Source organism: Ascidiella aspersa, chromosome 7 (genome assembly GCF_963924565.1).
Source record: "Ascidiella aspersa chromosome 7, kaAscAspe10.2, whole genome shotgun sequence".
Lineage (NCBI taxonomy): Eukaryota > Metazoa > Chordata > Ascidiacea > Phlebobranchia > Ascidiidae > Ascidiella > Ascidiella aspersa.
This window is the reverse complement of record NC_139453.1, coordinates 5,726,348-5,749,797: the sequence shown is the minus strand read 5'-3', so window position 1 is coordinate 5,749,797 and position 23,450 is coordinate 5,726,348. Positions and strand designations below refer to the sequence as shown.

Here is a 23,450-nt window from a genome sequence, read left to right as displayed (position 1 = left end):
ACAGATTACCCTAGCCTAGGAGACTTAGCAAAGGTTTATTATTTTACAGAACTGCATTCTTGGGCTACGAGTCAGCAAGGAGTGGTACTATACTACGAGGATAATTTCATCTCATTGGCTTAAACTTAAAAACGCATAACTCTAGCCTTTTTAATTTTCGATTTTCAAAGTCTATTTAAAACAGCCTGATTATCTCCCCATCGGCTTTAACCTTTCTTTCCTAATTTATAATTTTTCAACCTCTTTGTATAGCCACTATTGATTCAAGTTTTGACCTTTTCTTTATCCGTTAAACATAGGATATTACGTCATTTACTTTTACTCTTCACTGCATTGCTCATTGAATGAGGTAAAGAATAAACTTGAAATCTAAGCCAAGCTGGATTGCGTAACGAATAGGTGTTTTTTGAACAGTAACAGTAATAAGGCTGCAGTGGCAAGTTGAAAGTGTGCACAAATTTTGGTGACAACCCAAACCGGTTTGTACCGCCTGAATCCAGTTGATGCAATAATAACACCTCCTTGTATCGAGTATCGAACGCGAAAACAACGTTCTTCCTCGAAAATTGCCGGAAAGCAATTGTGTTTAATGCATTAGCGTCGATTCCGGTTCGTATTGCATTATTATGTGCACTGGTGATCGAACGCTCTTCTGAAAAACACAACGGTACACCAGCACTGTACGTTTCTGTTGCATCGCAGTAGCTTCCGCTGCGAGACAGTCACCGACCCAATGAGATTCATCATTTCGGCTCCTTGCCAAACGTTTAGGTGTAATCTATCAGAGAGGCATAGTCTATGCTGGTCATGCTTTTACAGCAGCCGCCCTAATTGTTATGAGCCAACTCCAGTGCAAGCCAACAGACACGTACTTGGTCGTACTACTACCTTAGCTGTGTTTTTTAACGGATGTCGTTAGTGAAAGCAGTGGTTTCCAACTGGGCGCTGTTTTTAATGCTCAAGGCTGCCGAGGGCGAGAGATACTTTGGATTCTTTAGGATTTTCATTTTTTGCTATATGGTAAACTACCATTGGAGGACGATGAACCAATAAAAACTTTCTTATGTTAGGAATATACTGTTGTTAGTCATTGTTTCAATTGTAAAATTGTTCTTCCGAGAACTTTCTTTTACATACCTTGACCACCTTTTCGGGCATTTTCTTCAGGGCAACATTTTTGCGAAAAAATTGCCGCACAGTTGGCGAGCATTGTTTCGATTTTGTTTATAGTAACACTACAGTAAAACCACTATGTCAAAATGCTGGAAAGGTTGCCGCAATATATTTATCTCGTGTTAGACTATAAGTCAAAACGGTTGTGAACCACTGCTGAGAGTTAAAGATCCACGCCTGTTTTGAAAACTGCCTTAAATTGCGGACTCAGTGCTAAACTGCTGTACGTTGAATTTGCATTCAAAGTTAATTAATGTGCCTGAACCTCGAATTCCCGTCTCAGCAAGGGAAACTCAATGGGTTTAACGAGTGATTATAAACAAACGTGAAACTCAACTTCCCGTTTGTTGTTTTCATGTTAGCTATCGGAAAATCGGCGGTTTGCTTCTCTTTATGGTGTACCTGGATGTTATTTTATCGCTGTAATTGTCCTACACAGGGCCTAAGAATGGACTAAAAGGGCCAAGTCTTCACTTTATGGACTGCTTAAAATACACTACATAATTGTTTCCCTGCTTGACTGTTTTCTGTAGAATGTAAGTAACATTGGTGTAAGTTGTAATTTTAGTAAGTTTGGTATTCATAAACGACATGTTATGGTTTTGACCAGGACGGCGTTTTTATCCATATTAAGGCTGAAAAGTGTAGTATGACACAGTCTACGAACAGATAGCGCTTGCAAGAAGGTTAAGATGACCTAAATCGCAAAAATTGATTAATTATTTTACTTGTAAGCCATTGTTTCAAAGCAGTTTCTCTTTAAAATGTTATTTTGACGATTAATGCGTAAACCTCATCGAACAACTTGCTCCCTAACTAGAAACACATTTACATACTAAGCATCACAACTGTAGTTGCTCCGCTGGGAAGTGGAAGTCACGGCTATAGTTGGTAAAGACTGTCATAAGTTCTGCTGCCTTTGCGCCGATACTAAATATATGGTCGCTGTAAGCTAGGATGTGAGGTAGTAACACACAACGCTTCGGTGTTGGACTTGGCAGCAGCTGACTTTGAGCGTTGAGGAAATAACGTGGTATGTCTGTCAGCGAAATGTAGCGATTGTTCGGTATAGCTGCAAACGTAACTAAATCTGTATTTTGGCAGAAAACTAAAACAGCAGAACATGTTCGTTATTTTGAAGTTTTTAATAACATATTTCGAAACCAATTTGCACAAAAATTTGGTATCAGTAAAAACCTAATAAAACGTACACCTAAGTCCTATTTTATATTAACAAGCCCCAATATGGCTTAAGTTGCAAAAAAGTCACATCTCCTATTGAGATTTAAAATGTCATACCGACGGGTACTCCCCATTCTATCGGGCATTAAATGTTTTCACTGTTGTTGGGTTTCCTGAAACAGCCAGTAACAAATTACTTCCTATACTGTACCACCAACCCAGTGCTGTATACAGCATATGTAATGCACTTAAAGTGCTGGAATTTCGCCAGCATGCGTGCACTTAGACTGTACTTTTGTGCGTCACTGAATGCATGTAGTTACACAGAAACAATTGTACGTTGCGGGCTTTTCTGTTTTATAGTTGTAACAACTGAATATTTTGGAACACTATATACGGATCTGCTCATAAGTTTAATGGTGAAAATAACGGCCCAAATAGACGTATGTCACTGATGATGGCATTAGAAATTGCCGAAACGTTTGAAAATAAAGCATGTCGCTTTTAACGTCTATTTGGGCCGTTATTTTCACCATTAAACTGAATATTGTTTTTAAAATTAAAAAAACCCAACGATAAAATTAATCGAAAATGTTGTGGATTTTAACGACTTATATGTGCATGCATTTGCGTTTATGTTATAAATTAAATTTGGATTGTACCATGTTTGTAAGGAATAATCCAATATTACCATACGTCACTCATACAGGTATACGTATTTGGTTATGTTACTTTTTCTACTTAGCTCATATTTGTGTGGAGCTGTCAACAGCTATTTGCGTTTCGGTATGCCTGCCTAGCTTTGGGATTTATTTTTGTTCGACACGTCAAACGCAATGCATAGGCTATTCTTGTTTTACTGTGCGATATGCCTTACATGCCAATATGCTGCTCAGCGCATATTGCCGACCATGCTACAGTTTGTCAGCCGTACCAAAACCGGAAAAGTAGAAGGCATTGGATGGCTGTTTTACGCTGGCCAATATTGAAACCGTTTTGGTATCTTTTGCTTTGATATTCACGACTTTTTGCCTTGTTTCTATAGCCAATTTAAAAAAACAGCCACGACACAATTTTTAACTTGTAAATTACTGTGCCACTTTTAGCGAATTTAAGTGCAAAATAGTTTCCGATAAAAGGTGCTGGGCTCGTTTGAACAGGCCTTGCAAAATGGCCTTTTTAAGGTCCGCGGCACTTTAGACATAGTTGTATTGTTGGTACAACCGTGGCAGTTCTAGTGTCAGGCAGTACAGCTATTCGTTCGTTGTTTAGATAGAGCAGGGACTTAGTCATAGCAGAGAGTATCCTAACATGCTTGTTTGTTAATTCAATAGTTTAACTTTGAAATTCGCCTTTGTTTTAAAAAAATAACTTGTTTCAATTTAGTGTTATATGTGTTTAGAAAAACGTAAACTGACGTGAAATAAATGTAGGCCATTACGTATTATTTTAAGTTTCGCGTTTTGACCAAAAATGCATTTTAGCGTTTACTGCAGCCTTTTGAAGGGTTGTACGCAGACCTAACGCGCAAAATCTTCACTTTATTATTGCGACGTCACACCAACTCCTGTGACCTCACAATTCCCTGGTGCATTTTTTAAATTTCCCAAGATGCATTTTTTAAATTGCCTTTTAAAAGAGCTCTCGCTTAGGCCGCTTCACCGAACGCTTAAAATACAGCAATAAGCGCTTGTTTCTGACTGTCTATTTTACCCGAGGCTACTCCAGCTTAGCCAGAATAAGCAAGGATGGCGTGGGTGATTACGTATGTGCGTGACGTTAAAAATCACGGGATTTGTCGACTGCGTCACGTGGACAATAGGCGTTATATGGAAGCGAAACTCGTAGGTTTATCTATTTACGGAGAAGCAGTCTCTTGCCAGAGGAGTTAAAAGTTGAGGCTTTGGGTTTCAATTGTAGAGAATGCATTTCAAATGGCATTATGCAGTGAAATATTGCAAGGTTTTAGTTTAAATGTACAGTTAAGAGTACAGATTTTTTTTGAATACACCAAGTTTAGTATTTGGCTTTTAAAGTGTGTAATTTCCTGATCCATTTGTTATTTGACTTTTACACAACGCAAGTTACACGAAATAATACTAGATAGCGGATAGTTAACTCACATTTGTGGCCATGTTTTGCTCACTTATAACAAGCATTTAAATAGCGAAGAATAAAAAAAAAAACTTTTTTTGTTTAGCATTGAAATAGTGTGATTAGACTTTTAATAAAGATATGTTTTTTGTCAACAGGACGTAGTTTACTGAACGTGCGTTAATTCTACAATTTCATTTTTAAACATAAAAGTTTAATAGTAACATTCGAAGATGGAAGGCTGCGGAATGAATTGTCTCAAGTACACCATGTTTATTTTCAACTTCATCTTCTTTGTAAGTGCTTTGTGACGTAATATTCGCCTTCGGAATAACGTAACAATGACGTTCATAACGTCGGCATATAATGAAATTGTATATGTTTACGCTATCATGGAAGGTTAGAATGTTTGAATTCAACCAGTTTTTCGCTTTCGGGGTTGAAATAAAAGAAAGTTATGATGTTTATTGGTATGACGTTGATTTAAACTTACTAAAGATTTCTGTGCGCTGGTCTAGAATCCTACCATTTTCGTTTGGGGGTTTATGTTGCTAACATTATTTTGATTAGGGTGCGAGTTAGTGTTTGGGTTCGGTTGGGTCAAGTATATTAGTATATTTTTTCTCTAATATTTATTTATTTTTTGACAATGCCAATTCTGACAACTCGTTCGTTACTGTAAAAAGAGTGTTAGGATTCTAGACCAGCGTTCTTTTCGGCCTAATAGTATTAATCAAAGATTTCGGCCTAATAGCAGTAGTGGAAGAATTATCAAAGTAAGTTAACCTGTTCGACAATGTATGTATTCATTTAATCACCTGCAATGAGAATTTAATTGACACAGTCACGTGTTGACTTATCTTAATTAAGTCACGTGAAGTTATCTTCACGTGCCTATTGAGTAATTATTCTCGCACCTTAAAAAGAATGTGGTAAACCTAATGCTTTGATCAATTGTCTGGGCTTGTAAGGTGTGGTTGAGTCTCTGGTTCTATGCAGCCCTATTACGTACAAAACCTTTGTTGTAAAACAAATTCAAGTCAATGATTCAAACTGTTTTATCTTTTGTTGTGGTATACTATATTTAGACTTTCAGCTTTTACCGTGGCCTTTTCAATACAATTTAATTCACATATGACGTAATCTGTTGTGTAATGTAGTTGTAAAACATTTTGGTCACGTACGCAGTTTGCCCTCGCTACGTTACGCAGTTACGCCTCATATCCAAAGACTGTGTAAAGATTTATATTCTATTTTAGAATATCACTTTTTAGTTCTACACAGAAACGTTCGTTTCGGACACAATTTTAAACTTTTCGAAATTGTTTGTAACTTAAAATTTGTTTAAAGCTCCCAATAGTTTATCATTCAAAATTTGATGAGCTAAATTGCCGTAAAATCGTTTACCGAAGTACCTTTTATAAGTATCAAAATGTATTTCGATCTGACACGAATATTAATACCAATGCAGATGTAGACATAGTGAACATTTCGAATAATTCTTTATACACAAAATATATTTCCTTCCGTTTCCACCCTTTTTACCTTATTCTTAACCGAGCGTTTAAACGTTCAAGTTAAAACGATGTTCATAAAAAAAGGAAGTACAATATCAAAGCCCATACAGAAATAGCTATCGATACCTACTTCTGTATGGGCTTTGATATTCTTACTACGTCTTTCTACAACCTCCAATCATTAAGCTCTAAAGGAAATACAGGAAACCATGTTTAAAAACAGCAAAGTTTAAAAACTGCGCCTTGTTGGACGAAATATATATTCATATTTAAAGTTCCTCAATTATGCATCATTTGAAATAACGCCACTGTTACGTCACGACAGCTCGGAGGTGGAGCCATCCTAGGCCTTGGTATTTGGGCGGCGGTGGACGCGGCAAAGTTCATGACCCTGGTGTCGACAAACCCGGCCATTTTCAATGCCGTATACGTCATAATAGCCGTCGGTGCAGCCCTTCTCATCATTTCTTTCTTGGGATGTTGCGGAGCAATCCAGGAGAACAAGTGCCTCCTCGGAACAGTAAGTCGCGATTCTTTAGATGTTAAAAACTTTTAGGAGCATTTTGGTTAATTGGGAAATGATATTATGCGAATTGCTTAAAAAATCATTAAATTGTGTTAAGAAAAGTAAATAAAAAAGTTTTGTAAATTTGGATAAAGACTGGTTGTAGAGGAAAGAAAATTATAATATGCAGGTCGCTTTATGGAAAGAGGAGCAGACCACTTACGAAATGACCATAAAGAACGACCCCTTATGAGCAGAACACTAACTGAAATCATGATAGTATTCAATTTGCTAAGACCGATACGTAAAACATTATTTGACGGAGCAGACTTTCAGAAAAAAATGCTTGGCCATTATGAAAAATACAGAAATAAATAAAAAGTTTAAATGCAGCACAGTAGAAGGAGAATTATTGCAAATGTCAGCCACTAAATTCCAAGTTTCTCCTTACGATTTACCGATACCCGCCTTAGGGCTTATTTCCACGCGTCTTGTGGATTAAAATCTTCCGTTTTGCCATGAACATAGAAGCGAATGCACATTAGCTTCGTTAAGTTATTTTCATTTTTTTCCATTGTCAGAATCGGCGGGTATCGGTGCCCCGACGTTAACGATTTTTAACATTTAAATTTAGGCATTTTAGTCTTGTTTTTCGATTCAACGTAGAGTTTTAAATTTCTTGAAAAAAAAATTGTTAAATTTAAAATCGAATAATTGACTTCAGAACGCAAACGCAAATTTCATCCCTAATAGCCGCGCAAACATTAGCATTAAGAAAAATTATGAAATTCAATTAAAGTAATAAAATGCTTGCAAATATAATGTTTTACTTTAACGTTGTACATTTAAATTCATTGAACTACAGCGATTGATTTCGATTTTCTGTTATAAACGTCAGATAGATAAATAAGATTTAATAAAATTGCTATAATTGGGTGCGTCGTCCAATAAATTTAAAATAGCTTAGTAACGTTATAATCCAATATTTCCTAACCTATAGGTCGCAGCTTAAACTTTGGTTTACATGGTTATGTTTATTGATATCGGTCCATAGCAAGATTTGTTCAAAATTTAAGAAACCCATTTAGAGAAATACTAAAACGTGGATTATAATAATTGAATTCAAGTTTATTTAGTCAAGTTGTCTTATGTTTTGTCCGATTAGAAGTTCGTTTACTAGAATTGGGTCGCCAAAGTTTCGATGTTATGTTCACCCTTAAGGCTGCTGGTTCACACTAGACGCGTCTAGCGTTAACGTAAAACGTTTATAAAAAACGCTCTCGGTTGCGGAAAGTTGAAATATTTCAACTTTGACGGTTTCGGTTAGGAGCAAGAAAAATTGCTGTTAGCGCTGGCAACGCGTTATGTGTGAACTGGACGACGCTAGCGTTTTGCGCGGGACGTTAGGCAATTGGGTCGTCGAGAAAAAGGTTGAAACGCAGTGACTGACATATATGTTTGCTTAACGGGGATAACTTGTAAACCGAACTACTGACGGTGTAACCGATTTTCTTCCACATTCCAGTTCTTCGGCATCGTTCTAATCATCTTCATCATTGAGATTGTCGGTGGAATCCTCGTGTTCGTTTTCTACCCTCAAGTGAGCAAAGAAATCGTGGCGAGCATCGACCAGTACAATGCCACTAAAGAACCCTACAACGTGGTTACAGAAGCTTGGGACTCGACCCAGACCCTTGTAAGTGCGCTGTGACGTCAATGTTGATGACGTCACACGTTTGTGTTGGAATGGTGGCGCGAAGAAAAGTCTCGGTTTGTAGTTTGAGGAGAAAAAAGAGAACGAAAATGTGTTTGTTTGAGAGTAAATACGATAATGAGTAATGTGCAATGGATTACTGTACAATTAGAGAAAAAATATGAATGTTCAAAGTAAAAATTATATGTTTGAACTTCAGTGGATTAAATTCCATTCATGTTAAAATAAAAAATAGACGAAAAATACAGCCACCACTTAAAGTTGAGCTGCACCTTTCCAAAAATCGCCTCTAAAAACGCCGCTTACTTTGTCCTTTTAAACAGCTATTATTATTTTGTCCTTTTAAACGTTATTTGTCGTTTTAAACAGCTCAAGTGCTGCGGATTTAGCGGACCGAGCAACTGGAAGGACAACACCGTGTGGGTAAGGTCGACCACTAATGCCGATTACCCCCTTTCCTGCTGCCAGAGGACCGGTAACACCCTTAACAGCAGCTTCACCGACCAGGCAGCTTGTCAGTCAGCCTCCGCCACCACTGGTTTCTACTCTCTGGGCTGCGAAGCCAAGCTGAAGACTTCCTACTGGATTGTGGGCGGCGTTTGCTTGGGAGTGCTTGCTGTTGAGGTATGGTTATGCAGTGTTGTAAAAAAGTCATATTGAAAATACTTTAGTCCAAGCTAATGTAATCGTTTGACCAAGTCGAACCAAGTCATGTCATTGAGATAAAAATAAAACTATTTAATCGGTTTTTAGGAGTGCTTGCTGCCGAGGTATGGTTATGCAGCGTTGTAATCAAGTTATTTTTCAATTCTTGAATTTAAGTCCAAGTCAAGTCATTTGAAAAATAACTTAAATCCAAGTCAAGTCATTTGCAAAAGTCTTAATCCAAGTCATCAACTACCCAAATGAAGTCCAAGTCATTTAAAAAAATAACATAAGACCAAAAAAGTATTTTTTAAAAGTCGTGTCTCAAACCAAGTCATCAATTGCCCAAGTTAAGTAATTTTAAGAACAACTCAACTTCAAGTTAAATCATTGACATAAAAAGTAAAACGTAAAACTATTATGAGCAATTACTAACTAAAAATAACAAAAACGTAATAAACAAGAAAATCATTATACGTGCAAAAATTTAGATAAATAACCCAATTGTATTAAAACATATTCATTAATTTTATCCAAGGTATTTGGCAGAATGACTTAAGTCCAAGTCAAGTCTTTTTACTCAAATTACTGTTAGATCATTTAAAACCAAAAGATACAGTCAAATCGTTTGAAAACGGTTAATAGAGTGTAACTAAGTCGTCACGTCTGATTTAATATTGCAAAACTGGTTGTTGGAGTCCAATGAGGTGTAACTTTATCTTCTTAATTGACTCGACTGTTTTTTTAAGGTTATGGGTTCCTTGTTATGTTGACGGGTCATACTGTTCTTTAAATATAAGTTTTTCGCTGTTAAGGTTTAACGTTGACTGTTTTTTGAAGCGAGGTTATAACTTAAACTTGATATAGCGCCAGGGGCATTTTTGTGTCGTGTCTGTCAAATTATAGCGGTTTTACAAGGAAGCCTGTACAATACCATACAGCCATAGCTGGTAGCTTACATTCAAATATGATTCCCTATATACACACATGAGTTAATGTGTACGTGCTTGGGCGTCGATTAAGAATTGCGCGATGACTATATGTTCGAAATTCAATTCAATTCAAAGCAAATTCTGAACTTATTCCCTTAACAGTTTGTAACAAACCCAGCAGACTTTACTAATTTAGCAACTTCTAATTTTTAACTGATTTAATTCTCCCTAGGCGAAGGTTGATGTTCCCAAATTGTGTTAAATTTCACTAAAATTGATTTTCAGGCCGTAATTAAATTACTTCGCTGGCCGTGTCTCGCGAATAATCACTGTTTATCGATTCGATCCGGAATCTATTATCGCGTAACAATAGCCTTGGTGACGTAATAACAAATCGAGAGGTTTTCAGCGCTTTAAAATAGGCGGGGATTGCCGAATGGAACGTTCCAAATTGATTTATTCTAATAGCTTTGTTGTTTTTTTCTGCGGTTTTCGCGTAAAAAACTGTTTCTTTAAAAACTGCTAAAATTTAATTTATTTCAACTAAAATAAAGTTTATTAAAAACTTAAACCAAAAACCGTTGTTCAGAAATCCGGCAGTCGAAAAAATTTACACTATTAAAAGAGAGTGTAATCGAAAATAATGCAGCTAATTCTAAGCTAGTATATTTTAACATTTTGTATTGTGTTTTACCTAAACAAAAAACAGCCGTAATAATGTTAGTATTTTTCTTCCCCAAATAGCGGTTAGCATAACAAGCCAGAAAAACTCAAATTTAACGATATGTTTATGTAGGGCTACACTTCATTTTTGCAATAAATGACTTTGGTTAATATTAATTGAGGCTTGATCTTATTTTCGTAGTTAAAATGGTATTAAACAAAATATTAACCTTCTATTTTACTTTTTAGCTTCTAGCCTTGATCTTTACCTGCTGTTTGTTCCGCGCCGTTGACGACAACTGAGTCACGCACCGCTGAACATGCGCACCCGACCGAGACGTGCGCACCGGAGCGCAACGCCACCCTTTGTACATAAAACCCCGCCACACAGATACTGCGTTTCGTCCGATCTTTTAAATCACCGAATTTGCCTTAAAGTTGACTATTTAAATTTCCTGTCCCTACACTTTATATTGCAGTGGCTTGCGCCCAAAATGCTGCTTTACCTCTTAACAAGCCCGTTATTATGACGTATATAAAAGAGCTTTGTGATTTTTGTTGAACAATGCACTACGTTGTCTGAATTTAATATTAGTTTTTAAACCTATTGCGCCCTTTTCTCAAGTTGGATTACAGCTTTGAGATTATTATGTCTTTTGATTAATGTTTCTGAATCGATTTGCGTTTTTTCGAATTATTGTGTGGCACCATCCTATGTTGATCATATTGCATTAAATTAACGCAATTTGTCCTATCGCAGTCTCGTCATGTAAGTGTCATGGATTTTTCGGTTTAAATACTCGATCGTGAATTTTATTTAAAAAAATCTTGTTGTTTGTGGTACATTTTAGTCTGGCCGTTTGTTATTATGTGCCAGTTAACATTAGTGTTTATATATATGTATTGCTTTTATCGCTTTTATCCCCCTTTGCGTACTTAACACGTTTCAGCCCTCCAACTATGTTTCCAAGTTTAGAATCATGTTTTGCTTTTGTGGTGATCTCTAGCGCGCCCGCGCGGTCGATTCGACGGTGTATTTTGTAATACACTTATGACAGTACAGCGTTTATTTATGCTATAGTATCAGTTTATTTTGAATGTCAGGCCGCGTTGTAACTAAATTTAATGTTTATTCATGTGCGCTTCTGACCCCCCCCCCAAAAAAAAAGGTCAACTTAGGGCGTCCAAACGTCGACAACAAAACGGCCAATACCGACGGCCCCCAATCGTCCCACAGCATCTACCTTAAGCTTTAAGCGTTTTTGGCCATTTAGGCCTTATTCTGATGAATTTAGGCTTCATTCCGGTGAATTTAGGACTAATATCGACAGGTTTAGCTATTCAGACGATGAGGTTTTCATTCTGTCGCGGATATTACTGCGTATTTGGTTTTATTATGTCGATGGTCTTAATACCATGGTTTATAGATTATTCTGCTTTAGATATGTTGCCCTGTAGGTCTTATTGTTTGTTCCCGCTTTTGGTTACTTTGTCCAACCGGGACTTGCCTTGCTATTTTATAACTCAGATTTAAGTAATGACTTGGTATTCATTTCGTTTAAAATTTACCTGTTTCAAACACTGCAGTAATGGTGAATGTAAGCCGCAACGGTTCAGGAATGGAGTTTCAGTAAAATTATTGCTGAAAGATTACCGATACGCCGTAAATGTTACCAGACCATCACGCCATCTCCTTGATTGTATCTAAGTTCGGTTTTCAGCTGCATATTTGTGCGCTACATCGAACTATAACTTGCGATTTCTCAAGCTTACCTATTTTAGACGGACTGTTATGACGTAACCATGTGACGTCATATCTAAAAATTCTAATGCGTTCCAGTTAGAAATTTATTCTACTTTCTACCCTGCTACCCAGGTATTTATTAAAACAGGCTTGTTGTATAATGTTTGAAAATGTGCTAAACTTTACAAAAACACTTGGGCGGTGTCTCAAGTCAATAAGTTCGGGGAGAACAATAAGTTAAAAACCCTGTCTTGTTTGCTGCACAACGAAAGAACCGATTTTAATGTGATTTTTTATTGGGACTTCTGTTTAGAAAAGTAGTTGCTTTTTGTTGTTTTATTTTTCAATTTTGGTCTAAGCCACAGAGAAAGTTCAAATCTGTGGTCAATAAAGACGGAAGGTTTACTTTGTCTGTATTCAGTAATATCCTGAATTAAGAAACTTGTTTTCCAGATTTATAAGGAAAACCAATTTTTTTAAATCCAGCAGACTAGAAGTCTCTTCTAAGCTAAACAAGCTTTGCTATGATCAAAAACTGAATTTCTCCGCAAGTTTAGTTTAAGCCCATAAAGAACAACGATTTGCCATTTATTTTTTTATCCCAAAGGTCCAGCAAACATCTTATATTCGAGGGAGAAACCTGGCATTTTAGTCCATCAAAATTTTTAAACAAGAAAGCGCCAGCGTAAATCCCAGCATAGAAATTACCAATCCATTAACACAACTATGATTTTGTACATAACATCACAATGAAACAACTATCACGCCATATTAGTAGAATGTTTTCAATCGGGTTTGTCAATTCTCATCGGATCAAGTTACTAGCCCAAACAATGGACTGGCGCAACCGCATTGTGACGTAACAGAATCTGTACAACTGTGTTGGGGCAAACCAGAGGGAAGATAGCTTAGTTTAAAACTATTTAAATTTGACTTTATTAGCTGGACTCTTTCTTATTACTTCATGGGAGCGGTAAAATTTACAGCATAATCATAGGTGGCAAATTTTGACAAGTTAGTTACGACAATATGAATGAAAACCAGGGATAAGAATGTACGTCACTTTTAGCTTACTAGGATTCTGTTTTAACTGGAAGTTAACTATGGTTTGTCTGAATTAATTGTGTTTAAAATAAACTCGAACTATGGCTGGTTTTGTCTATTTTAATTATGGTTAGTGACAAGTTAGTGGTTAGCAAGGCACTACATATATAATTATGATTGCATTTATGCAAACATCTTTTAATTTAGATAAAAGCTTAACTTTATCAGGTCTTTGTTGCTTTGTTTTTTGGGGACTGGTCGAGAATCCTACCACAACGAACATTATTTGGGTTATGGTGGGGTTTGGGTAGGGCAAGTATTATTGGTAAATAACAAATATAATACTATTTGACCTACCCTCACCCAAACGCTAACCCGCACCCTAACACAAATATTTTGGGTTAATTTAATATTTTTGACCGCTGTGGTAGCTCATTTTTATAGGAATATTTAACTTTTTACCGTCAAAATTGTTAACTTGTCATGTTTGTATCAGGGCTGCGGAGTCGGAGTCGGACTCGGGACTCGAGGAGTCGGTTTGTTTAGCTGGAGTCGAACTCGAGACTCGGGACTCGAGTAAGACCACGTAAAACTACCCGAGTCCGACATGCGCATGCGCAGTGCCAACTTTTAAAACTAATATGGCCGCCAATCTGAAATTGTAAAGGTGGAATAACACATGATTGAATGTTTTCCAACTATGTTTTGTGAGTGAATGATTTATACGACACACCTGTAAGTGGATTGCTGAATATCCACCTTATTTTAGTTACGTAAATGGTTGAAATACAAGTTGTAGAGTCAGGGCCGGACTCGGTACCCGACGAAATCGCACATTTGTCCGGAGTCGGACTCGGTACTCGGGAGTCGGACTCGGGTTTATTTTTTTGGCCGGAGTCGGACTCGGTAGTCGGAATCGGGTTATTTTTAACCGACTCCGCAGCCCTGGTTTGCATGAACATATTGTTTACTGTCATAATCGTACTTATGTCTTTTTATTTACAGTTTGTTGTAAATTGATTAATTTAATCATGGCGAGTGACGAAGTTAGCGGAACTGTACGGTGCCTGGTTCTGTTCCTCAACTTTCTGGTTGCGGTACGTGAGTAAAACTGAAAACAAATCCGCTGTGCCAAAGCGTTGTAACACGAAAACTAAGCACTTTTGGAAACTGTTCTTATGTTTTACATCAGAGCAAAATCATCAAAACGCACACGGGCTAGTAAAACATATGTTGCATTGTTTTTTACCTAATTTTATTATTTCTGTTACGTCTGTTGTAATGGCTTAAATCAATCACTTTAAGTAAACATAAGTCAATGTTTTCAAATGACATGACTTGACTTAAGTCTTTTGGACAAATAACTTGACTTGACTTAAGTCTTTTGAGCAAATGACTTGACTTGACTCAAGTCTTTTGGACAAATGACTTGACTTGACTTAAGTCTTTTGAGCAAATGTCTTGACTTGACTTAAGTCTTTTGGACAAATGACTTGACTTAAGTCTTTTGAGCAAATGACTTGACTGAAGTCTTTTTTGCAAATGATTTCATTTAGACTTGAGTCATTGCGTCAAATAACTTATATGTTTGATATTTATCTTGATTTTTGCATGTAACATCTAGCTTGCTGTATATTTTGCTTTTATATATTTTGTTGAATTATTGCTCATATTCGACGAGTTTAGCAATTTTAATGTTTAACGTTAAATTTTCTTATCATTGCCTTGTCTTTAAGTTCACCTGCTCTTATATTGACTTAGGCAACTGGTGACTTGTTATTTTTTCAAAAGAATTTGTTAGGACTAGAATAATAATTTAAATGACTTGACTGGGCATAAGTCTTTTTAAAATGACTTGTTTACAACCCTGGAAGATACATATTCACTTTCCCTATCCATTTCAGATGGCAGGTATCGGAATTGTGGGGCTCGGAACTTGGTCTGCAGTAACCGTTGGAGAATTTCGAAGCTTGCTGAGCGCAGACAACGGTATTTTCACGGCCGTGTACATCATGATAGCAGTTGGGGCGTTATTGCTTTTCGTGTCGGTGTTCGGGTGCTTGGCTGTCGTGCTTTCCAACAAGCATCTTATTGCTGTGGTAAGAACGACAGGGAAGATTTACTTTTCTTGGTCTTGTGGGTGTAGCCTATACTCTCTACTTAATTTTTTGAGCTCAACTTTCTAACTTTCACTCACTGACGCGTTACTTTTTTTAACGACTTTGCTTTATACTTGTAAATGCCTTTTTATTAAATATATTTGTTAAAAGAGGACTTTATTGGGTGTTTTTGTTTAAGATTTTTTTTTTTAAATTGGCGACCGTCTACTGTAAAGCACAAATTAACCTTCTCCTTCCCTTGTTTTGAGCAGTACCTGGTAGTTTTCTTCTTGGTGCTGATTCTTCAGGTCGTGGGTTCGGTTCTCCCCTTCGTCTTCTTCCCAATCGCCACCGACGAGGCTCAAACAAGCATCACGCGTTACAACAACGACAGCAGCGTTAGACAAGGATGGGACAAAATACAGGGCGTGGTAGGTGCCTTAGACCAAGGGTCATAGGGGTCCGTGAAACTGGGGGGTTCGTGAACTAGTTTTAAGGGGTCTACGAACGCCTAATTGAAATATTAGGGTATATTTAAGAAGTAAATCAATATGTCAAAGAAAACAGTTTAATTAAAAATAAAACGGTTTTGCACTGACTTTATCAAGACTCCATTTCACTTTCACATTTTTGGACCGTTTCACTTTAACACTTTTAAATTAGCAGACTTATGAAGTTTATTTGTATTGTGACGTAAATTTATGACGTCAGTTTTTAAATTTTTTGGCCTACCGTGGTCCACGCGACCCCTAAAAAAAACTTAGGGTGGTTTTAAAAAAGGTTTAAGAACCTCTGCCTTAGACTAAAGGCGTGAAAACTTTCTGTTCATTCAGTGTTTTAAAACTTAAATACTCCTCAACTTAATTTGGTGCCTTTTACTTTTAATTGTCAAGTGGTTTTATCGGCGTTTCCCAACCCTTGATGATGTTACTCAGAGCAGTGTTTGACGCCAAATACGTATTTAATAATGAGCCAGGTAAACTCGAACTGGTCGATTGATTACTTAGTTTAGAGACCTTCCTTGTGATGCTGTTTAAAGAATTGTTTTCAAAAAAGGTGAGTTGGTATTTTCCGTAACGAAACATAGTTAGATTAAGGGGAAGAGGTTGTTAACATATACTTAAATACACAGAAAAACACATGCACTTATTACTTATCTGTTTTACTTCTGTACAGTCCTTTACAAATTTTAGAGTTGTTTATAGCTTTAATAAGTAGTGCAAGTCAGAGATAGCCGGCGTTTAGTGCTATAAAAATACCTATATGGATTAGATGCAAACTCGAGTTGCACTTCTAATAAAACACGAAAACCATTAAAAAGCTGCATATGTATTAACGACAAACTACTGTATGCGAAACAAACTTTATCCAGGCGCGGGAGTCAACATATATATAAAATAAAACAACGATAAATCAGGTATGCTTTAGTGTGCTACCTGCGCTTGAAGGATTAAAATCGTGTTTATTAATCTGTCGCAGGCCATCGACAAGAGGGTATTTCCTGGGTCGTGAGAAAACCTGTTGGCTTCTTCTTTCGCGGCTATAAAGTTCATCAGGGCATTTTCCAAGTCGTTGTTTGTCCGGTAGGCGATACCCACGTTCATGTAGCACTGACCCAGGCTCTTTGCCTTCGTACAGTCGGAAGGTAGCTGCTTGCGAAGTTTGAGCGCCGAAAGAAAGAACTTTAAAGCGACGTCGTAGACGTGAAGCTGCAGGTAACAGGTCCCGATGTCCGTGTCCAGTTTGAAGATAGTCTTGCACTTGATTGGAGAGCTTATTAGGATCTGCTTTGCCATTGTAAGGTTTTCAAGCGCCTTGACGCAATCTTCTGACACAACCATGTAAAACTCACCGATTGCCTTGAAGCACTTACCCACTTTCTTGTCCTTCTGCCAGGATGAACTTGACTTCTGTCGTATGTAAAGCTCGCGCTGCAGAAAACGCAGGGCTTCGGGTTTGCGTCCCGCGATAAGAGACGCGCCCTGGAAATGAAGGGACTCGGCGATTTCTGAATGACTCTGCTGTAGCGGATCGCTCGATTCATTTTCTCTCTGGCACATCAAAGATTCGAGAACATTCTTTGAGAAGATCTTTTCCGCTTCGACGTTTACCAAGTAAAGATAGCGGAAGACTCCCTCGTAGTTGTGCAGCACCTTGTAGCATTTCGAAATGGACAGCAGGCACTGCTGGTAGAGATAGGGAAAGCGGTCTTTCGTGATTTCGTAGCTTTTTTTAGCATCCAAGAGAAATTCAAGAGCCAGGTGAAACTGCCCTGTCCTGTTGAGGCACAAACCAGTCAGCAGCTTGCTGTTCCTCGTGTGGTTTACTGTGTTTTTGAGATCGGTCCAGCCTTGTCGCTTGCACTCTTCAAGCGAATCGCTGAACTGCGAGAGTGAGTAAAGGATGTACGAGGTCTTCTCGCGTTCTTCGAACATCCGCCAATCGGAGAGCCCGAATTCGTCAAGCACGAGTGATTGTAAGTCGTAAGCCGTCTCATAGTAGGCAACAGCAACCGGACGACCCAAGAGCGTAACCAGTGATGAACCAGTTTTGGTAACAGGCAAGAAGTCATTGTGTTCGCCCTCGGCGCTGTAAAACCTTAATCTAGTCTCTGTAGCCACAGCCACCGCAAACATTAGTCTCCGCGCGAATTCCTCTGTTATTATTCCGCGACTTTCAAGCTCTTCAATGATCCCGAAAGAGGAAAGGCTCGAAGTCTCCCAGACGCGTCGGAGCATGGATAGGAAGAGAGTTGTGCTCCTGAAGACGATCCTCTTGATGTCAAAGTTCTCGAACTCCTGGTCAAAAAGGAACTTGTTGATGATGCTGGTCCTGATGTCCATCTTTACACACCGCCGCAACTCTTCGGACTGGTTCAACTGCTTGACTCGGTTTAAAGTCTGTGTGTTAAAGTTTTCGTATAGCTTCTCATTCCCGCACACAAACGAAGTCTTGGTGAGCATATCAGCAAGTCTGTAGCCGTTCTTTACATCTTCCTGAGGCCTGCAATATTCCAGCATCTCCTGTACCGGTTTAATGAGCTCAGTCACCCAGGGTTTCCGCTGGGTAATCTGCTGCCTCCCCAGGGGGTTCTTTGCCGCCTGTGGGTCAAATCCGTCGGGACAAACCCCACAAGGGGTGTGAGCATCAAAGATCCAATCCTTGATGGTGGAAATGTCCATAAAGCGAATGATTGTCTCGCCCATGTTTACAAGTACGATTTGGAAAAGGACGGCTGTCCAGCGAAAGTGTTCCAAGATTTCTTCGTAGTTTCTCCATTTTTCGACGCCATCTTGTAGGACAATGCAGTTTTCGAAGTCGGAATACGGCGTGATTTCGTTCTTTGCGAGTGAACCCATCGCCACCAATGCGTACTCACAAGGTTTTTCATCCCTAACCCCAACGCAAAACTCCATTATATCGGCCATCGCGCTACTGTAAGTATCAGTCACTTCGGTCTGAAGGCTCCTGATAACCGATAACTTGCCACCAGTTTCCATTTCAGGGTATTGAATGTCACTCATAGGAACGACGCTCCCAAGAACGTCCTTAACTTTTTGTCGCAGCTTTTTAAACTTAGCCTTACAGTCCCTTGCGGCCTCTCTTAGGTCCGCATTTTTCTTGTCTGCTTTACAAAGTTCCAGCACATGTAGACACAATTTAGACAAGTCCCTTTCAATCACGGCGACGTTTTTTGGTGCTCTGATGACAGCTGCGTTTAGCAGGACGGCAGACTTGATAAGGTCAACCTTGCTGGGGCTCCTAAGCATGTAGACGATTCCCATGGCTCGTATCAGCTGAGCCGTAACCTCAGTGTCAACCTCTCTACCGCGATAGTCACAGTTCCACTTCAGTTTCACCGATAGATAGTGCTCGTATGCATTCAGGTGGTAATCGGATCGCTTCAAATGCTGTTGTCTAGTTCTTTTGTACACGTTATCCACCATTTCGAAGTAAAGAATGCGCCGGTTAATCCAAGTTGGTTCTACGGCCATTGCTACAAAATGCTTAAAACCAATTGCTATATTACTGTGTTGGAAAATACACTCTACGTGCTGAAAAAAAAAGAAAATTGGTCATAATGGCTTCTTCTGTAGTTATATTGGTTTCACAATGTTAAATAAGTATAGAAAATGGCTTCCATATTAGCTTAGTTTAAGTCCGTTTGGTAAATATTTGTATTTTTTAACAGTAGTCTGCAAGATTCTATTTGAATAAGAGACTGATGATGCCGTGATTGGCGAAATATATTTCTCTTTTATAAACTAGAACCTATAGTGACTGATTTTGACTGAGACAAGAAAGTCTATACTGTTTTAGTCTGCAAGATAGCGATTTATTTCTAGATTAAAGCGTGCTAATAGCACACGCTGATCGGAACACAGACAAGTGCATTTTAACCTTGCCATAGGATTCTGAAGACATTGAAAGGCGTCACAGCGAAACGGCTTTGCTTCAGTAATCACAGTTACTTCAGCCTGGTTTTCAGCGTAAACAACCCCCAGCAGTTGTTATTGCCTTGTAATTAAACACCCAGCAACGATGATTTTGCGGCGCGGTTTACTCTTTTTGCTGTTCTGTTTTTATAGCCCTCACTGTACACAACATACTCATCTATTATTGTGATATAATTAAACACAATCGACTCCAAACGTTTGCACAGCTGCGTTTTGCAAAAACTAAAAGATCTGCCTTGGTGCTTGTACCAGTTTACCTTGGGGTGATGATCATATTTTGCCTCCTCATACTTTTACAGTCTTTAATTTTAGCCAGCCCCTGGAAAATGAAGTTTTTTTCGTGATAGTTATACATTGCATCCTCTAAAGTAACACAGTTAAATTTATTATCTGAAATAGCTTTATGCTTCTGGAAAGACGCAGCGGTCAGTAGAACGAGCAATGTGCGGTATTTAATCTTTGTTCTGTCCTGTACAGTATTAATTACACGATTGACGTCAAACAGTTCTCATGTAAATTCTGCGCTGCCATTTACCTTACTATTGTGGACTAGACGCTTGAAGTGAAAACATTCAATTTGAGCGAGCAAAATAGTTCCTGTTTTTCCTCTTACCCTTTCACTGTTTTCGGAAAGTGGAAAATTAAAAAAATTCAACCAAGATATTTTCCAAAAGTAGTTAAAATTTCCTGTAAAGCGACAACTTATTTCGTTTATCAAGGCATCATTTTCCCCCCAAAAAATGTATTTTCCTTTATATTCCCTTTAAGTCGAACTAGGTAAAATTGGCCAATTTCTCCCTGAATTATTTCAAATCTTCTGTTATAGTCAAACAAAAAAACAATATATTCCAGAATTTTCCCCTTAAAGCACAAAATGCCACAGAAAGCTTTACCTATAAAATTATGAGACTTTCGAGAATAGATGGAACTGAAGGCCAACCCGAAGCCCTGTAATTTACTTTCTGTTAAAGTCGACGCAACATGTGCCAAAATTATTGATCCTATTTACAGTGTTTTAATGAATTAAGTTAAAGACTTGACTGGACTTAAGTTTTTTGGACCAAATGACTTTTGCCCAAGTCTTCTGGACAAATGACTTTACCCCAAATTTAAAACGCTTTCACCATAAAATTGGGTTATTTATCTCAAGTTTAAACACAAACATAAAAACAAATTTGCTTGCTATATGTTGTGTTTTGCTTTATTTTTGAGTTACGTTTACCTAATGGTTTAAGATTTATTTTTTATGACATGGCCTTGAAATTAGTTTGCTTTAATTATGACTTGACTGGGACTTAGGTTCTTTCACAAATGACTTTACTTGGACTTAAAGTTGTTTTTAAATGACTTTACAGGGACTTTTGTACGGGGAAGTCTTAAATTTACTTGTTTACAACACTGCTATTTTACAAGTGGTCTTATTCAGCCAACAGTAACCGTATTTTGCATAATGCAGCTGAAGTGCTGCGGCATCCAAGACTACACGGATTGGAAACCCAGATCCGAATACCCAAACCTCCCTTCCAGCTGTTGTTCTGACAAGCCGAGCAGCTGCACCGACTCATCGGACACCAGGTTTCTCGAGGGATGCGGCGAACTGCTCAAACTCTTCTTCTACGCCATAGGGGGCGTCGGAGCCGGGATCATTGCGATTGTGGTAAGCGGTAGGGTTAGGATGATTGTGGTAAGCGGTAGTCTCAGGGTGATGGTGGTAAGCGGTGTTTATAATATAACTGGGGAAGCAATTATTAACGGAATCGTAAAAAAATGTCACTTGTTAATTTTTAATTTATTTAAGTCTATTTGCCAAAAAATTTGTGTAAAACTGTGATCCAAAATATAAAGTATTTTTTTGACTCATTAATTGATTATTATCAAAATAAGTGCAAACCAAATTTGTCGTGGATATTTTGATAAAATTCGACACTCGCTAAATCAACATTTTTCAGCTACAAACTACTGTAATTCGAATTTTATTATCTATGTTTACACAAAGTTGACGTCACCTTGCCAAAATTAAGAACATTATTCCGACATAATAAAGTGTTTTCAGCTAATGCCACGTGTTAATTTATTTATGAATTGGGCACAATTGACTGTTTTGGTGATGTATGTTTAGCAGTTTAAAAACCAAAGCCAAATACTTCTTTGAATGAAATGTTGAGCTATTGCTTTTACTATAAATTATTTTTTTAAATTGACATATTTATTTATTGTCGTTTTTTTCAGCTTCTTTCGATGTGCTCCGGAGCCTATGCACTCAGACAAGTGATGGATTGATGGATTAACGCCACAAAAGACGTAACAATTGTTGCATATTTATTGAGGCAACAAGATATATTTTACATTTTTGTTTTATATTGGTGTAGCGTACTAATACCGCATTCCACCTAACTTAAATATGCTTATTTGATATCAAACAGGAGTTTTCTTTTCAATTTTTTAGCCTTATATGTCTACCAAGTTGTACATGCTAAACAAAGTGTTGTAACAAGTGTTTTTACGAAGTCGAGACCAATACATTACAACATAAATTTGTCCAAGTATTATTACTATTTTATGCAAAAACGGGATTCAGCATTTCAAAGTAATATATGTCCTTGTATTTATGATTATTGCTCGACCACCCATTGTTGTATTTGAGCTTTTTACAGAACACACAATACCCTGTTATACATTGTTGAAAGCAAAATCGGCTAAATATGTAGTACTTCAGCTAGCGCATTTTCACGCTCCTGGGAAATGTGATTGTAGATAGCGTCATTACCGATTTTGCAAAGTCATTTTGTTTTATGTTACTACGACTGAACAACCGTTTTACAATCAAGTGGCGCCGTTTTTCCTCTAGCCTTCTAATAAACATCAATATACGTTGAGTGTTCGTTTGGTGTTTTAGGAGAAAGTATATTACAGCACGGGGTTTTGCAAGGTCACGAGTTTTATCTGATCAAAGCAATCACTGTAAGCACATTTTAACGTCAGCCTAACAGACGGATGGGACATGTTTGTAAAGAACATGAATTATTTATTCAAAGGATAAACGCTTTTGCGTCGCGAATTGCTGTCCGGTATAATTGGCATCACAAACTACCCAATGACAATTTTGCAATGCCTGGTCAGTTTTCGTTTTAAGGGCCATCGCTAAGTTAAACAGTACGTAATAAGGTGATAAGTTTAAACTCTTGATCCAATGGTAATTGTAAAACTTAATTAAAATGTCCTGATTGTATTCTTTATACCTTATTAGTGATAAGTTTACCATATGAAATGCGTATTTAGAAACTGTTGATCCAATGGTAATAGGAAAAATAATTAAAAAATGTCATGGGTGCATTCTTTATACCTTGTTTTTCACTAAAATTTTCAGTGGGCCGAATGTTAATCTAAAATTCTATGTTATTATCTAATTCTTATAATGTCAACTGTAAACATTTATCAGTTGTTCACTGCATCGGAGATGAGCAGCCAATTAGTAGGTCGCCTCTAGTTTCAGTCAAGGCAGAATCTGGGCCGTCCAGATAGCTTTGCTGCTCTAGAACAACATTCGGTTTATTAGGCGGGAAAATCATTCAATCCAGCAGAGAGTTAGGTGAAGAGGTGCAAAAGCCCTTCTGCCAGGTCCACTGTTGACAACGAGGCCGTTTAGCATTTCCGCGCCATTTTCTGCGCGTTGTTTTTGTT

General features: G+C 37.8%; 3 protein-coding genes across 3 annotated transcripts; 2 read left to right on the top strand and 1 right to left on the bottom strand.

Moving 5' to 3' along the window:
• The first annotated feature begins 4,584 nt into the window (after positions 1 to 4,584).
• Positions 4,585 to 11,485, top strand: LOC146137407 (tetraspanin-18-like). The gene is made up of 5 exons (XM_083393224.1): positions 4,585 to 4,745; positions 6,292 to 6,486; positions 7,997 to 8,167; positions 8,555 to 8,809; positions 10,675 to 11,485. The coding sequence occupies exons 1-5, from the start codon at positions 4,683 to 4,685 to the stop codon at positions 10,726 to 10,728; spliced, it is 738 nt and encodes a 245-aa protein (XP_083249350.1). The 5' UTR covers positions 4,585 to 4,682; the 3' UTR covers positions 10,729 to 11,485.
• A 2,712-nt stretch (positions 11,486 to 14,197) lies between these two features.
• Positions 14,198 to 22,639, top strand: LOC146137405 (tetraspanin-9-like). The gene is made up of 5 exons (XM_083393225.1): positions 14,198 to 14,310; positions 15,118 to 15,312; positions 15,585 to 15,743; positions 21,226 to 21,426; positions 21,999 to 22,639. Exons 1-5 carry the CDS (start codon positions 14,245 to 14,247, stop codon positions 22,047 to 22,049), a joined length of 672 nt encoding a protein of 223 aa, XP_083249351.1. The 5' UTR covers positions 14,198 to 14,244; the 3' UTR covers positions 22,050 to 22,639.
• Positions 16,395 to 19,363, bottom strand: LOC146137406 (uncharacterized). The gene has a single exon (XM_083393223.1). The coding sequence runs from the start codon at positions 19,305 to 19,307 to the stop codon at positions 16,737 to 16,739; it is 2,571 nt and encodes an 856-aa protein (XP_083249349.1). The 5' UTR covers positions 19,308 to 19,363; the 3' UTR covers positions 16,395 to 16,736.
• Positions 22,640 to 23,450: the final 811 nt, after the last annotated feature.

What these genes read in the sequence shown, in the direction of transcription:
- LOC146137407 (XM_083393224.1), top strand. Translation starts at nt 4,683, where the DNA reads ATGGAAGGCTGCGGAATGAATTGTCTCAAGTACACCATGTTTATTTTC. An exon ending in TTTTCAACTTCATCTTCTTT is followed by an intron (nt 4,746 to 6,291) that starts GTAAGTGCTTTG and finishes ACGTCACGACAG; the next exon opens with CTCGGAGGTGGAGCCATCCT. An exon ending in GGGACTCGACCCAGACCCTT is followed by an intron (nt 8,168 to 8,554) that starts GTAAGTGCGCTG and finishes CGTTTTAAACAG; the next exon opens with CTCAAGTGCTGCGGATTTAG.
- LOC146137405 (XM_083393225.1), top strand. Translation starts at nt 14,245, where the DNA reads ATGGCGAGTGACGAAGTTAGCGGAACTGTACGGTGCCTGGTTCTGTTC. An exon ending in TCCTCAACTTTCTGGTTGCG is followed by an intron (nt 14,311 to 15,117) that starts GTACGTGAGTAA and finishes TATCCATTTCAG; the next exon opens with ATGGCAGGTATCGGAATTGT. An exon ending in CCGGGATCATTGCGATTGTG is followed by an intron (nt 21,427 to 21,998) that starts GTAAGCGGTAGG and finishes CGTTTTTTTCAG; the next exon opens with CTTCTTTCGATGTGCTCCGG.
- LOC146137406 (XM_083393223.1), bottom strand. Translation starts at nt 19,307, where the DNA reads ATGGCCGTAGAACCAACTTGGATTAACCGGCGCATTCTTTACTTCGAA.